The 17759-nt window shown below is 42.8% G+C and overlaps 1 protein-coding gene across 17 annotated transcripts in view; it reads right to left on the bottom strand.

The window, feature by feature from the left end:
* Positions 1-17759, bottom strand: part of FOXP1 (forkhead box P1) — a 671570-nt gene that overhangs the window by 164303 nt on the left and 489508 nt on the right. For all 17 annotated transcript variants that reach the window (XR_010727343.1, XM_066245805.1, XM_066245816.1 and 14 more), the window contains one exon: positions 228-335. Coding sequence is in view for 15 of the 17 variants with exons in the window: in XM_066245805.1 (XP_066101902.1) it covers positions 228-335 (108 nt within the window). In the remaining 2 variants the exon portion in view is untranslated. The remainder of the gene's footprint in view (positions 1-227; positions 336-17759) is intronic.

Genomic DNA, 17759 nt, shown 5'->3' with positions numbered 1-17759 from the left:
TTCTTGTTGCCTGTTATCTTGACTAATTAACAGATCTTGCTTCCAACAACCTGTTTGGGTTGAGCAGATACTTTTTCTAAAATGTCATAGCCCATTGGAAGACTAAAAAGGCACCTTCCACAGAAAATTCTCCGACATGATCTGCAGTTCTCACCCCAATCCACATCTGAATTCTTATCAGCTATCCCAATGCGTATAAAGCCATTTATTTTTAAAAGAATTGTTACCTGGAGGGCTGGTTGTTTGTCATTCCTCTTGGGAGATTTTAATCCACTAACTTGCTGCTGCTGCTGCTGCTGCTGCTGGAGGAGGAGCTGTCTTGCCACTTGAAGAGCCTGCAATGAAAACGGAAAGAAGCGTTTCGCTTACTGTGCAGGTTCAGAGCCGCTTTCACAACAGGACTCCAGGACACGCACTCAAGAGCAGGATCCTGACTTTCCCATTTCTAAGCAAATGAAACAGCAAACAAAACTTTCCAATAGTCTAAGTTGGAAAACGTTCCAGAATTTATTTATATTTTCTTAGATTTAGCCGGTTTCATCCACAGTTCTTTAGGCATAGCAATCTAAGCAGACACTTTATTCCTACCAAAAATCAAACACAAAACTTGGAATGTGAATGATTTGTACTTTGAGGAAGGCAGAGGGAATGTGGGAAACTCTTGGGCAAAGACAGAACCTTAGAAGACAATAGGGCTTTTTCAGAGGCTCCTCCACCCTCCTCCAATTCTTCCTGGAGGAGCTTGGGAACTCCAGTTGAAAAGACTGCTTTCACCTCATCTGAGTCCAGAAAAAGAGGCAGAGCTGAGTGGTGTGAGCTCCATGGAAAAAGTTATTTGGGAAGGAAACCTAAACAAATGAGTGATACCAATGGAGACCTTGGTAAACTATGTGAGAGAGAAACTCTTTCAAATCTGACCTCTAAGTCAACTTAAAGAGTATACTAGGTACCTGTGAACAAAACTGGTTATGTCTACTACAACTGACTCCTAGCTTATGACACAGGATGGTTTTTATTTAAAGGCAGCAATTGGAGAGGTGAGATGAATTGGAGATAAAGTAAAAAGAAAACAGAAGAGTCCTCCAAAGTGCAGATTGTGTAACTGACTACAATATTATATATATTGTTTCGGGTGTACAACATAGTGGTTCTACATTTCTACACCTTACCATGTGATTACCATAACATGTCTAGTCACTATCTGTCACTGTACAAAGTTATTACAATATTATTGACTATATTTTCTGTACATTAAGATCAATCTTTTTTAAAAGTTCAAATAAGAAAGAAAAAAATATATCATTCACAAAGCCTCCTGAGGCCATTTGCTGTCAAAGAATTTAATAGGAATAATAGCTAGCCATACCTTTCCAAAGAGAGCAGCAGGATCAGTAACAGAAACCTGAAGTTTGCAGACATTGCGCCAAACATGAGAAGTGATTTTTTTCTTTCAGTCAATTCAGCTGAGAACCATGAATGTGCATGTGGAAGATGTGTGAAGAATGCTCATTAAGTGACGTGCTTGGAGTTAGAGACAAATGAGATTTCTCTGTGGATACACCAATAAGAATTTCTAAGTGATACCTAATTATTTGTGCTTCAAAGAAGAGGCACACTTAGATGTATGTGGTCAACGTATCAAAGGATTTGAAACTATAGTCTTAGAAAATGTAGATAATGGACTGTAGAAGAAAACAATGTTTTTCATTTTAAGAAAGCTTCTGTGGCATGGTGGGATGGGAGGAGGAGTCGACGGCGGGGCTTCCTGCGCACTGAGCTCAGGAGAGGAAAGGGGACTGCGCACTGAGCTCAGGAGAGGAAAGGGGACTGCGCACTGAGCTCAGGAGAGGAAAGGGGACTGCGCACTGAGCTCAGGAGAGGAAAGGGGACTGCGCACTGAGCTCAGGAGAGGAAAGGGGACTGCGCACTGAGCTCAGGAGAGGAAAGGGGACTGCGCACTGAGCTCAGGAGAGGAAAGGGGACTGTTCACGAGGGTTACTGTTCAGAGTGGACATGTTAAATTGCTGAATCAACAAAAGCCGTACCTCTCCTAAAAGGACAATCTCCCTCAATTCAGCTCATAGTTACAATATTGTAGCAAAGAATAGTAAGGCATTTTGTAAGGTTGAGAGATGCCTTTGTGTGTAAGAGGCACAGGGGGAGGTAATGGAACAGAGGCACAGATGATAAGTGGGTGACAAAGAAAAGATCTTGGGAAAGATGGAACCCTCCTGTCCCACCTCCCTACCATACCCAGCCCTCCCATCCTAGGAAAGCCTTTGCCTCCTGAACTCACTACAACCAGCCTGATGTAACACACAGGCTATTTCATCTGGAAAGGGAGAGACATGTTGGAGCAAGTCTGCGGGAAAGAGCCTGGGGGAAGAGTCTGCCTGCGAGGGGCCAGAAGGCTGAGACTTCAGTCTGCCATCTCTGAGAAGAATTCACCATCTCTGGACTCCCAGCTTCCTTGTCTCCTTGGAGACGCTCAGTACATGTGTAGGTGTAAAAGTGGGAAGAGTGAAGATTTCATTTATATCATATAAGAACAACAGTCCCCTTCTCAAGGTGGCTGCAGGAGCAGAGAAGCCTCTCTTCCTATCATATATGTTTCCTTTCCTGTTTTACATGAGGTTTTCCGGCTTTTTATGCAGGAAAGGGAACTGTTACATATTTTAAGTGTAACCATCAGAGTTCACAGAGTGAACTTCTTTGCTGATTAGCAAAAAGAGTCTGGCTGTCAGTGAGAAAGGCAGACAGAGGGAGTGTAGATGACTGTGAAAGGCTGTGGTGGGGACAGGAGAAAGGTCACATCCACTTCGTACTAAAATAGAGCAAAGGAATGACAACTCCACACAGTTGCAAATCTTTGTTAAAATAACTTGCCATGTTTCACTAAATGTTTGGAAAACAGGTACTCAATATTTAAACAACCAAATCTCAGAGAATCTATACGATCAACTTCTCATTTCAGCAAAAGGATGATACTACCTCTATTTTTTAAAAAAATGACACATACAGCCTGGCCAGGTGGTGGTGCAGTGGATAGAGCATCAAACTGGGACACGGAGGACCCAGTTTCAAGACCCCGAGGTCACCAGCTTGAGTGCGGGCTCATCTGGTTTGAGCAAGGCTCACCGGCTTGAGCCCAAGGTCGCTGGCTGGGGCAAGTGGTTACTCGGTCTGCTGTAGCCCCACAGTCAAGGCACATATGAGAAAGCAATTAATGAACAAATAAGGTAATGCAATGAAGAATTGATGTTTCTCATCTCTCTCCCTTCCTGTCAGTCTGTCACGATCTGTCCCTCTCTCTGACTCTCTGTCACTGTCACAAAAAAAAAATAAATAAATAAAAATAAAAAAGTACACACACAGAGAAAAAACCATTCTTATATGAGCACATTCTCAGAATTGTACTTAAGCAAAGAAAAGTACAGTATATGCCTCAAACTTAAGTTTTCAACCAATGCTTAATGGGCTCTAGACAATGATTATACATTTCAAAATTAGCTACTAGAATCCTTGCAATTATTTTGCTGGTTTGAAAGAAAAAGAGGCATTGATATGTATGATATCTTTTCAGACCCAACATGGGGTATCTGAACTTACATACTCACACAAATGAACTCCAGCTCACACAGAGCATTTCATACTGGGCCCCACTAAAGAAGAAAATCAGAAAAAGGTGCGGTGCAGGAAAGGTATAGGAACTTGTAGAAACATGAGAGGGATGTTAGTCAGACTACTAAAGAGAGGATACAAGATGAAGATGTGCAAAGTAGCTTCCATATTCTTCTCAAAATGCATGCAAACAGGTAAAATAACTTCAGATACTTTGGATGGAGAGATACCAGTGCAAAGAATTATCCATCTTGATATGAACTGTTATGAATTATTCCATTAGAATTCCCTGATGTTATCATAAGTGTGGGAACAAAGCAATGTATTACCTCTCCAACCCTTAGTCTACTTAGGTCTCAGCTAGAACTATATTTTTTTATTCTATTTCATTTTAATTTGCAAGAGAGACAGGCAGACAGGAAGGGAGAGATATGAGAAGCATCATTTCGTAGTTGTGTCACTTTAGTTGTTTATTGATTGATTCTCATATGTGCCTTGGCTGGGGGTGGAGGGGCTTCAGCCAAGCCAGTGACCTTGGGCTTCAAGATGGCAACTTTCGGGCTCAAGCCAGTGGCCATGGGGTCATGACGATGATCCCACGCTCAAGCTGGTGAGCCTGTGTTCACACTGGATGAGCTTACACTGAAGCTGGAAAACTTGGGGTTTTGAACCTGAGATTTCAGCATCCAGTGCAATCTATCCACTGCACCACCACTGGTCAGGCTGAGCTAGAACTTAAAAACAGTTTATAAGAACTTATAAAGTGCTGTGAAATCAACCACTAAAGGGTGTTGCTTTTCTGATTTCCATGATATATAAATGAATGTATGTACTCTAAATTTTAAACTGTCAATAAAAAGAAGAGAAGCCCTTAGCATGGAAGACAATGTATTCAAGCATTATACAAATGTCCTGGTATTTACCATATGTAGAAAGTCAAACACACCTATGGTCATATTCATTGTTGGTTAGTACAGAGTCTGGAATGACTGGGGGACCCTCCTTTGGACAAGGCACAGGAGACCTGTCCGCAGCGTATGTCCACTGGATTTCTCTCCGTGCTTGCCAGAGAGCCATTTTTACCTGTTACATGCACTAAACTGATTAATGTCTTTCACCTCAGACTCAGTACCCAAATGTCAGGGATTTGTTCCAATACAGCTAAGGAATGAGAATGAACTTTTCTTATTTTCATAACAGGATCTCAGCAACAACTGGAGACACTCGGTTTAATGTGAAGAAGGTCAGTCATACAGTGATGGATGATACCTAGGCTGTTGAGGGCAGTCACCTAGTAGTGACGACAGATGCTGAGTTATACTGTTCTACACCTAAAACTTAGGTATATACTAGATAAAGATATCCTGCCCGAAGATAAAATCAGCTCCTTTGTATTTAGACTAAGGGGGTGTGTGGACATGTTGTTTGTGTGTATGTAAGAGGAAGGGAGAGAGAGCAGAGACACACAGGGAGAAAGAGTAGGAATAAATGACAAACTCTCTCCTTTAGGAGCAAGGACTCACTCTGACTCAAGTTCCAGACCAACTGCTGCTGTAAATAACTTAAAATGTCCCATCCTACCTCTGGTGATCTTTTACTCTTGGTGGCAGTTCCTGGGCTGAGTTGAGTCAACATTTCCTTCATCATAACAGACGTGATGATTGCCAGGCACTGAATAACTTGATGCTGTGTCTGAGTGCTGGGCTTGGGTTTCAATAAAGACATGGTTCGAGGATGTCGGAGAGTGGGGTGACTGATAAAACCATGCGCTTAGAGCTAGGATGCACATGGCTACATTGATTTTCCTCCAATAAGCTACATTAAGTGGCCCTGTGAGCTCACAGAGGCCGGGGTGGGAGGCAGTCTAGCCTCCCTCTCCGCCGTGGCTGTCATCTCTGCCGACTGCACAAAGGGCTGAAGTCGCCTATGGCCAGCACGTCCTGGGCAACAACCAGCTCAGCGCCCAATCCACAGGGAGTAAGGAGCTTGGTACTTGGTTGCTAGTTTGGTAGGTCATGCTTTTATGTGAACTGGTACCTGAACATTTTTGGACACATGTTCTATTCTATTGGTTCAAGGTTACTTTATTCTTAACAGTGCCTTCACATTCCTAGTAAGTAAATACCATCTTTTATTTACAAATTATGTTTTAAATAAACATGTTTACAACTTTTTAGCTACAATATTTACATCTCAAGTTCATAGCAGGTGCTTATATTTTAGGGGCCTCAATCCCTAGCTTTAACATGTTTTTCAAGAGATAGCCAATGTTCAAAAACAGGTTTATCATATTTTAAGAATCTCCAATAAGTTTATATAGAATATGGTTTTGGTAAGCATGCACACATACATAAAGCAAGCCAGTAGAAGGCAAAAAACTTCATGCAGTTTTTCATATAACATAGCTGGTGATGAAGGTCTCCAATACACAGAGGTCTTCAAAAAGTATAACTGCAATATTTTAGGTCACGGTTCAGTAAACTATATAATAGTCTATGGACCAAATTCAACCTACAACCTGTTTTTGTTCAGCTTATGAGATAAGTGGTTTTTACTCAATTCAATAGTTGGAGAAATAATAACAGGAAAAATATTTCCTGATATGTTACAATTATATGGAATTCAAATTTCTGCATTTGACAACCCGGTCTTAGGTTGCTACCTGTATTCTGAGATTCCCGAAGACACTACTGGACATAGTTTTATACAAACAGAGCTTGCACTCAGTGGTCCAGAACAATCTTAGAATTTAGCTATGATGCAAGAACATTACTAATTAGCTATTCTTAAAGTTCAGACTCATTTTGATTTTCTGGAAAGAAAGTGAGACAGGAAAACAAACTAAATCCATGCGTTTTTTCATCTAAAACTACTTCAAACTCACTGCAAACTGTGAACACGTGTGTCTTCCCACAGATGACTTAAAGCAGTTTAGAGTGAACCCCTTCATCCGGGTGTGAGGGCCTGAACACCCTCAGAGGAAGACAGCATGTGCTACTGGCCAGCTGAGAAGAGTGGTTGTTTCCTGTCTGCCGAGGAACTTGTCCCGCTTCCAGCTTCAAAGGCTGCTCTGAGTCAGCCACCCTTCCTCTCGTTTCTTTTCCTAGACTCTCCTCAGCCCTCAAGATCAAACCTGTTTCTCAGATAATCTCACATGCTAATCAACAGTCATTGTGCATATGGAGGTGGGAGGAAAAGCAAGCGATAAAAAGCCATTCAAGAAGCTTAGTAGGGAAGAAGTCTGGTTCCCTCTTTCATTTCTCAACCTCTACGTACACCGCGAGTTCCTCTGGAGAGCCTTTGCCCCTAACTAATTTGCTACCACGGTGCAGCCCTAGCTAGGAACAACCAGCTGACACAAGTCCCCATTACTTAACACGATCTGACAGTCACTTGGTAGCAGGTCCTGGGAACTTACCACCTCCTAGCTTTAGACCCAGTAATCATTTTGGCTCAGGATGAAAAGGTCTGTAACTTACTTAAAAAAAGATAAAAGAAATTACAGTGCCTGACAGGAATGTGTTCTTAGAGAACCAATAACATCCCAAGGCAGTGAGTTGTCCAACAAATGCAAAATATATTTTACATATAAATTACATTTCATATATATTTATATAAATATCATACACTGGCCTGTGGTAGTGCAGTGTATAGATAGAGCATCAACCTGGAACGCTGAGATCGCTGGTTCAAGACCCAGGGCTTGCCTGGTCAAGGCACATAGGAGAAGCAATCAATGAACAACTAAAGAGAAGCAACTAAGAATTGATGCTTCTCAATCCCCCCACCCCTCCTCTCTCTGTAAAATCAATAAAATCTTTCAAAATAAATAACTAAATAAGTAAATAAATGTCATATATATGGAGCACTTACATGTAACATATATATAAGTTATCACAGGAAAATGAAAAAGTGAGCTAATTTCATAGGGGATTCTTGTGATTATTAGATACCTAAGAAATGATTCAGACTCGAGTGTGTATTATTAGATACACGAAGAAAGTACTATAGCAGGCCATCCAGCCACATTATTAATGTTGTAAGTAAAACAAAAAAGTACTTTCCATATTAAAATGTTAACATATGGGAAGTGACAAACATAACAAATCATCAGAGAGCCTTTACCAGTCCCTGTGTGGTCTGCTCTGTGATACTGCAGATAAGGGTATGGTCTCAGCATTCCCTGGCAGTCGATTCACTTGGCTTAGCCCCCAAAAGCAGGTAGGGCAGGCAGACAGCAAAACCTTGAAATCGACTGGAAAACTAGATTTAAACCAGTGACCTAGATTGGAAAGGTTCTGTGCTGCACCGTCCATCCTCAAAATTCTAACAACGGGAGAAGTACCCAAGGCTTCTAGGGCATTTCATAATAGCACAGATTTCTCAAAATGTTCCACAGTCTTTACAAACAAGTTTACAAGACAGTATCTAGACTGACATGGTGAAAATTGGAGACAACCCCACCCCAACAGCACTCCAACATTATGTGTTCTAGTTAAAATCAAAAGGAACAGGAAGTAGGAAAGTCAAAGAGCCCACTGTCATTCCCAGACTGCAGGAGACACGGACAGTGCCAGCCCCAGGTGTGGAGGGAGGAGAGACACGCATCACATGTCCTTCCAGTACCTGGACCACCACAAACTATTATTCCACACCAGCCTGGACTGTTCCCTTCTAGCTCTAGTTCCAAAGTCAGCTTGTCCAAATACTTACTGACATGAGTTTATGCTACACATGGGGTGGTTTTCACTGTTGTGACATTTAATAGTTATATACTTCAATTTTGTATTACTTGTGTGTGTGCTTTTTGAAATGTCGGCAATTGATTAGGGCATATTTTCTTGTGAGAAAAGATGGCAGAGGATTTTTTTTAGAAGAACTAGAATGAAGGAAAGCAGAAGTGTGTTACTGCTCTGTGCCATGACCATCAGCCAGTGCTGTGGGGGACAGACGTTGCCCATGCTCTGACTGCAGGACACCGACACAGACACCAGAAGGCTGGTGACAGGAGGAGTCATTGTGTCAAGTCCCAGCCCTGAAGTGAGCCTGGGAAGCAGAAGGGCATAAGTGAACCCTATATTCATTTGCAGTTATGAACAACAACCTTTTAAAATAAAATATCCATGTAAAGAACACTTCCTACCAATGAAGGTAAAGGTTAGGAATTTTTTTTTTTTTTTTTTGCATTTTTCTGAAGCTGGAAACAGGGAGAGACAGTCAGACAGACTCCCGCACGCGCCCGACCGGGATCCACCCGGCACGCCCACCATGAGGCGACGCTCTGCCCACCAGGGGGCGATGCTCTGCCCATCCTGGGTGTCTCCATGTTGCGACCCTCCTGGGCGTCGCCATGTTGCAACCAGAGCCACTCTACGCCTGGGGCAGAGGCCACAGAGCCATCCCCAGCGCCCGGGCCATCTTTGCTCCAATGGAGCCTTGGCTGCGGGAGGGGAAGAGAGAGACAGAGAGGAAGGCGCGGCGGAGGGGTGGAGAAGCAAATGGGCGCTTCTCCTATGTGCCCTGCCGGGAATCGAACCCAGGTCCTCCGCACGCTAGGCCGACGCTCTACCGCTGAGCCAACCGGCCAGGGCAAGGTTAGGAATTTTTAAGAGACAAAAAGGAAAAGGGAAAGTATATCTAATTCTCTTTCAAAATCAGTCAAAATAGTTTATTGGCTACGAATAGTCAGGGAGTCTGTTTGAATCCTCTCCTAAGAGGGAAGACCCCCACCAGTACAGTCCTGTCCTGCTCCATATACCTAGGAAGTCAGGGCCCGCCAGCCCTTTGCTGAGGCTCTGGTTGGCTGCTCCACGCTGCAGCCTGCACCAGACCCTAGGTCACCTCCACCAGGTCTCCGACACCTGAGTTGTCTTTGGAGGGATTCCATCCAAGTACAGCCCAAGCCTCAGCCTGTCTAGCTCATGAGAGCTGACAAGACCACAGCCTGGTGGGCTGTGACCGTAGGCAACATGGACATTGCAATAAAGTAAAGCAGAAGTCGGGTTTATTAGAAAATGACTAAAATGTTAAGTTGGATGTTGCATCAAACCACTTCCCCCTGCTAAGGAAAGACCAGAGTTTATCCAAAAATAAATCGGCCTAGCCCTCCTCCAAGTTCCCAAAGTAGAAAACGTGGGGGTCAAAGGCAAGAATAACTGAATCGGAGTGAACTGTGAACTTGCTGGAGCCACCTGTTCTGCCTGCAGTTGCCTTCCGGAGGGTGCAGCCCAGCACCTAGTACGAACAATCCAGATTCGTATCTCTGCAGACCTGGGAAGGACACGTGCTCATTTTGAAGCTGACAGAGGAATGTGACTAGAATCATGCTCCAATAATGGAGAATTTTCTATGATTTTACTAGTAACACTTAACCTAGTTTCTGCTCAAACTTGAGGCTGCGTTTCTTTGCTTATTGTAGTGTAAGTCACACATCCTTGGATACCCTCGGAGGCAGTGAACACCAACGCATACTTTCCTTCTCTTACCTGAATTTTGGGCAAAGAAGCAAGAGTGAGAATTAGTTTAGAGGAAACATTTGGGCAGAGATAAAGGACAAAAGACAGAAATAAAAATGGGAAGAGAGAAAGACCCAAGCAAGACTAATCATCTAACATGTGGGCCTACTCACTCTTCGTGAAAGGCAGCCAGGACAGAAAAAGAAAAACAAAACCTAGTGTTCTCCAATAATTTATACTTCTCAAAGAAGTTACTGCAATAGCAAAAATCAATCTTATAACAATCTGAGAAATGAGGCACATTTAGAAACATAGGGACATGGATGGGGTAATGAACCCCCATATTTAGGATACTAAAATAAAACAACCTATTGAATTGTTTACTATATGCCAGGCACTGTATCAATTAGTTGTTTAACAATTACTATTTTATTTCTTGTTCCCAATATTTCTAAGGGAAGCAGGGGCAGGGTTTATGATACTGACTTAAAATGGAAAAGTAAAAGATTATGAGGTTCTGTGACTTGCCCAAGGTCACAAGTCTAATGAATGGTTAGCATGGAAAAACAAAACGAAAACACTGTTTCCCGGGATCTTGATATCCACATTCTACCAAGGTCACCGATTAGAGCTGGTGCAGCACGGGCAGTCCTGGCAAACGAATACCAGCTGCCAGACTAAATCGCAGGAACGCACGTGGGCCTCCGCCTTGAGGAGGAACGGAAAGGCCACTCCTCGCTTTCACATCTGCCTTTGCTCACACAAAAACTTGTTTTCTTTTTTTTTTTTTTTTGCATTTTTCTTAAGCTGGAAACGGGGAGAGACAGTCAGACTCCCGCATGCGCCCGACCGGGATCCACCCGGCATGCCCACCAGGGGGCAATGCTCTGCCCACCAGGGGGCGATGCTCTGCCCATCCTGGGCGTCGCCATATTGCGACCAGAGCCACTCTAGCGCCTGGGGCAGAGGCCAAGGAGCCATCCCCAGTGCCCGGGCCATCTTTGCTCCAATGGAGCCTTGGCTGCGGGAGGGGAAGAGAGAGACAGAGAGGAAGGCGCAGCGGAGGGGTGGAGAAGCAAATGGGCGCTTCTCCTTTGTGCCCTGGCCGGGAATTGAACCCGGGTCCTCCGCACGCTAGGCCGACGCTCTACCACTGAGCCAACCGGCCAGGGCCAAAACTTGCTTTTTACAACCAGATCTTCTCACTCTCAGGACCCCAGGAGCCATGGGCACATCTGCTCTCCATGTTCTTTGCCCCCAGTTACAAGGCATCCAAGTATGTTCCCCATTTAAACCTACCTTTCTGAGAAAAACTCTGCGTGATCCTGTACCTACAGGGAATCTAAGAAAGCTGAGTTGTAGGAGCAGAGAGGCGACTGGTGTGCCAGAGGCTGGGGATGAGGAAATGGGGAGATGGTGGTCAAAAGGCACAAAGGTTCAGTTGTGTAAAATAAGTCAGTGTCAGCAATCTAATGTATAGCTGGTGATGATACTTAATGTTATATGCATGGAATTTTCTAACAGGATACATCTTAAATTTACTACACACACACAGAGGTAACAATGTAGAGGTGATAAATAACTTATTTAGCTTGATTGTGGCAATCTTTCTTATAATGTATACATAGGTAATACCACTGAGTTATAAAGCTTACACATATACAATTTCTATATGTCAAAGGTACCTCAGTTACATTGTTAAAAAATAAAAATAATTTTTAATTAAAAAAATATTCTACTTTTTCCTTAAAACTCTGTTTATAATCCAATTCTACCTAGCAGGGAGCATTGACCCTCGGCACAAGGGACCAGTGTGGGTTTCTGCTGCTGTGAGGGCAAATCCCAGTGACACACAGGAAGGCACAGAGAAGACCAGCTGCCCACTTCCTGCTTGCTGCCCGTCACCTCCACACCAATCCAAGCTCATCCATCTTCTTTCGGGATACTAATGTGTCACCATCAGCCCTTGACTCTCACCCCTTCTTTAAGCCTCAACAGGGAAAAGTCCCCTTCCTGTTCCTTGGTTCACTTGAGCCCAGGTAGGAATTTTTCAAAAGCTTTTCATAAAGCAAACAGGAAGAGGTTTAGTGAAGAGCACAGGTTTCTTCTTGCAATTTAACCCAAGTCTAGCCACAGCTCATGCATCGGGACACCTGTCTATGCTCTGCCCTCACCTGAGGTAGATCTGCTTCTCTTCATCCACGAGGCATGGCTTTCAGGTGCAACAGGAGACCTGGCCTCTGTTTTTTAGCCTATTGTAGACTCTCACACTCTGCTACAACTACAAACTTCTTGTTGGGGGTGTGAAGTGTTAAATAATTATTTGTTTAAAATTGTTTTCTCTGAATCCCCCCCCCCATTTTACTGAGGTATAATTAACATATAACATTCTAATAGCCTGATCAGGTAGTGGCATAGTGGATAGAGAGTGTCGACCTGGGACACTGAGGTCCCAGGTTTGAAACCCAGAGGCAGAGGCAGATTAAGGCTGGTTGAATCCCCGGGCGCAGAAGAAAATACTGGGCCCCTTAAAAAAAAGAGAGACAGGGAAAATAAAAATACATGTTAACCATATTTTTAAATAAATATAAAGTATTATGTATTATTAATGTTAAAATTGCACATATAAAACCAAACTTAGTGTCATTAGAAGAAGTAATGTTGGGGTTTTGTGGGGCCCTTGAGAAATCGGGGCCCAGGGCACCAGCCATTAAATCCGCCTCTGCCCAGAGGTCACCAGCTTTAGCGCAGGCTCACTAGCTTGAGTGCTGGGTTGCTGGCTTGAGCTCAAAGGTCGCTGGCTTGAGCCCAAGGTTGCAGACTTGAGCAAGGGGTCACTTGCTCAGCTAGAGCCCCCTGGTCAAGGCACATATGAGAAAGCAGTCAATGAACAACTAAGGTGCTACAGCTATGAGTTGATGCTTCTCATCTCTCTCCCTGCCTGTCTCCCACCATGCCCCAACTCACACATAAAAAAACAACATTGTAATAGTTTTAGATATACAGCATGACTACATATATATATATAAAGTGATTACCACAATAAGTTTAGTTAATATTCATCATATGTTACATAACTACAATTTTTTTTTCTTATGATGAGAAAGAACTTTTAGGATCTACTAAGATATAGTATTGTTCTTTTTAGTCAACACATTATCCATCACATTCTTAGAACTTAAAACTGGAATTTTGTAGCTTTTGACCACCTTCACCCATTTTCCTCACTCCTCACCTCTGGCAACCACCAGTCTGTTCTCTTTCTATGAATTTGTTTATTTTATAGTCTACATATGAGAGCTCATCCAGTATTTGTCTTTCTCTGACTTATTTCACTTAGCAAAATGTCTTCAAGGTCCACCATGTTGTTGCAAACAGTAGGATTTCATACTTTCTTATGGCTCAGTAACATTCCATTTTATAAATATGCCAAGTCTTTATCCAGTTGTCTACTGATCACACTGAGGTTTCCATGTCTTGACTATTGTAAATAATGCTACAATGAACATGGAGCTATAGATATCTTTTTGGGATAGTAATTAAACTTTTTTGGACATATTCTCAGAAATGGAATTGCTGGGTCATATGGTAGTTCAGTTCTTAATTTTTTTTTCTGGAAATCTCCATACTATCTTCCATATTGGCTGTACCAGTTTACATTCCCACCAGCAGTATATGAGATTTCCCTTTTGTCCGTATCCTCAACAACACCAGCAATCCCTTGCCATTCTAACAGGGTGTGAGGCAATATTTCATAGTGGTTTTGATTTGCATTTCCAAATAACTGCATTCTTTTTTTTTTTTTTTTTTTAGAGAGAGGTGGGGAAGCAGGGACTCCCTTATGCACCCAACCTGGCATGTCCACTAGGGGGCGATGCTCTGTCCATCTGGGGCGTTGCTCCATTGCAACTGGAGCCATTCTAGTACCTGAGGCAGAGGCCATGGAGTCATCCTCAGTGCCAGGGCCAATTTGCTCCAATGGAGCCTTGGCTGTGGGAGGGGAAGAGAGAGAGAGAGTGAGAAAGGAGAAGGGGAGGGGTGAAGAAGCAGTTGGGCGTTTCTCCTGTGTGCCCTGATTAGAAATCAAACCTGGGACATCCATACGTCAGGCCAACGCTCTACCACTGAGCCAATGGGCCAGGGCCCAAATAATTGTATTCTTAAAACCATCCTGGTCCCTGGTCAATGGGGATGAAAAAATAACAATAAATGTTGCAAAATTTGGAGTGTTTATTGTCAGACAGGTATTCAGCAGTATAGACACATTATGTCATTTAACTTTCACTCGGGTAATAGATTTGAAACTGAAGAACAGAGAAGTTAAATAATAAAGATTATAGGTGATATGTATGGAAAATCCTTAGCATAGTATTTGGTCATGGTAATAAATTATGAAGTGCAACAATTACTACAACACATTGCTCCATAAGTAAGACAACACCTTACATGGAAAGCAAAGATTTCTGTTTTCAACTGGTGAGCAGCAAGAATGTCTAAAGCAGTGGTTCCCAACCTTTTTTGGGCCACGGACCGGTTTAATGTCAGAAAATATTTTCATGGACCGGCCTTTAGGGTGGGACAAATAAATGTATCACATGACTGAGACAAGAGTCAAGAGTGAATCTTAGACGGATGTAACAGAGGGAATCTGGTCATTTTTTAAAAATAAAACATCGTTCAGACCTAAATATAAATAAAACGGAAATCAAACCGTTGTGATCTCAAACTATGTGTCCTCTTTAGAGACACTGAGAAAGTCACACCATACCCTGATGAGCCCAAATGACTCTACAGCAGATAATGTGCATTATACAAAAAAAGGAAGCAGAGGATAGATGAATTAGGTGACTTCCAACTGTAGGGCCTGGCTTAATCCCTCCCCCTCCCCACACAGGCCCTTGAGCAAATGGCTTTGTCTGACTCTCACTGAACCCTGACCAGGCCTTGCCTCATGTCTCAGAGCAGTGATTTTCAACCCTTTTAATTTCATGGCACACAAAACTAATTACTAAAATTCTGTAGCATACCAAAAAATATACTTTTTGCCAATCTGACAAAAAAAAGGTACAACTTTGATTCATTAACACCAAGAGCTATTGTTATGTTGATTATTGCCATTTTTATTTTAATTTGACAATGGAAGGGAAAAATGGTCAGTGCCCCTGATTCAGTATGGGATGCTTTACACCAGTGGTCCCCAACCCCTGGGCCGCAGACCGGTACCAGTCCGTGGGCCATTTGGTACCAGTCCGCAGAGAAAGAATAAATAACTTACATTATTTCCGTTTTATTTATATTTAGGTCTGAACGATGTTTTATTTTTAAAAAATGACCAGATTCCCTCTGTTACATCTGTCTAAGACTCACTCTTGACGCTTGTCTCAGTCATGTGATACATTTATTCGTCCCACCCTAAAGGCCGGTCCATGAAAGTATTTTCTGACATTAAACCGGTCCATGGCCCAAAAAAGGTTGGGAACCACAGCTTTAGACATTCTTGCTGCTCACCGGTTGAAAACACCTGTCTTAGAACAACACAGCAGAAACCTGGTGAAGATTCTGGGCGCTAACACTCCTGAACGCCACTGTCCTGTATCGCTTCCCGTCAACAGAAATTTACGTACTATGCCCAAGGTCACACAGTCTGCATGAGAATCCCTTTACTTGTACTTTAGGAATGACACAACCAAGAAGAGCCACTAATCCAATGGAAGATGAAACTTCCATTGAGATGAAACTAGAAGTACTTGCTTGACGAGACAAAAATCAAAAGAAAAATTTAGGAACCTTTAGAAGAATATATTTATTTAATCTAAGCTGCAATCTAAGATAACTTTGCAGTGAATTTTTTGAACATTTCACCCTTTATATATATATATATATATATATATATATTCTCCTTTATGTAAATATACATATTCTACAGATACTGAATACTACAAAATCAAAACAGATTCAATTGCTCTGGCCAAGCAATTAAAAACTTTTTCTTAACTCTTTGAATACCACAAACGTTCATGTATGTCCTCATACCTCCTGATCATTCAGAGTACGATCGTACAAAAAATTTTATTTTAAAAATGTGTAAGGCAATTTTATTTAAAAATGTGCTGCAACACTAAGGTGTCGCAACAAAAAACTAATGATTGATGCTTCTCATCTCTCTCCGTTCCTGTCTGTCCCTATCTATCCCTCTCTCTCTCTGTATCTGAAAAAAACCCCAAAAAAACTTAAACCTGCCAATGGCACATGAGTGTGCTTAACAATCATTGGATGGGGGCCCAAGACACAACAGAACAGAACTCTCACAGGGACATTTGGGGTGAACAGACCCCAAAGCACGCAAGCAACTCCAAAGTGACTTCTAACTTGTTTTGCACAACCAACCAGCACTCTCTGTTTCTTTACAAAGAACAAACTGTTATTTGTGTGTGTGTGTGTGTGTGTCATAGAAAGAGTCAGAGAGAGGAACAGGCAGACAGGAAGGGAGAGAGATGAGAAGCATCAATTCCTCTTTGCAGCACTTTAGTTGTTCATTGATTGCTTTCTCATATGTGCCTTGACTGCGGGCCTTCAACAGACTGAGTGACTCCTTGCTTGAGCCAGCAGCCTTGGGCTCATGCTGGTGAGCTTTGCTCAAACCAGATGAGCCTACGCTCAAGCTGGTGACCTCGGGGTCTCGAACCTGGGTCCACGCATCCCAGTTCCACGCTCTATCCCCTGCACCACTGCCTGGTCAAGCTAAGTTGATTTTTTTTTGTGTGTGTGTGGAAGTTAAATTGCCAAATCATATTGAGTTAAAGGGAAACAAGACAAAAATAAAAAATCCAGCCTGTTCTGTATCTTTTTAAAAAAACTTAAAATTTTGACCATAAAAAGGCTAAAATGATGTGTAGTTACTCCTCACTGGCCCCTCCCTCCCAGCACCATGAATACTGTACACTAGCTGAATTTTCCAGCCCAGTGTCTTCATGGTAAAACGGTCTCATGAGACTGCCTGTGGTCAGGCTGAATATGTCACAGGAAAAACACTTTCCATGGCATCAAGATCACACAGACCTCTTCCAGGTCTGGTGTGACCAGTAAGCACAGACACACCCGAAAATAGTAATAATAACAACAGGGCATTTTTTGAGGGGATAACCTTTGAGGCCTACCTATATCCCAAGGGTGTTGAGTACTAGTGAGTTAGCATTACTCAGGCACTTTAATTTCCACAGACAGAGGGCTCTGTGTATGTACAATGTATGATGACCCAACCCACCTGCCTTTTGGAGAGTCACCTGAGACGACACAGAGGAGACAGACGCTCTGCTGCCACAGTTGTCATCTCTAGAGCAAAGCCACCCTGATACACACATGCAGGCGGTACTGGTGCAGGCTGAGCTGTGTTGACACCTGAGCACGGGTCCTCCAGTCAGTGAAGAGAGGGGCTCTCTGGATGCTTACATCCAGTTCAAATGCCAAAGCAGTACAAGCAACGGGACAAATCTGCGCTGTGATTTAGAGGGTGTAATGCTGTGCTAGGGACCAGCACGTTTCAGCATGTGTCAGTAAGACACATCTGTAGAAAATGTGCTCTAGTGATTAAGGATGCACCCATGTGTGCATGTGTGAACAGCAGCGTGTGCCTCTGGAGAAAGACTGGCCACAGTCCTGTAAATCCTATGAGGATTTCAAACA

Source organism: Saccopteryx bilineata, chromosome 10, assembly GCF_036850765.1.
Source record: "Saccopteryx bilineata isolate mSacBil1 chromosome 10, mSacBil1_pri_phased_curated, whole genome shotgun sequence".
NCBI classification, from domain to species: Eukaryota; Metazoa; Chordata; class Mammalia; order Chiroptera; family Emballonuridae; genus Saccopteryx; species Saccopteryx bilineata.
Note: the sequence above shows the minus strand (reverse complement) of the source record. Positions and strands in the feature narration are given on the sequence as shown.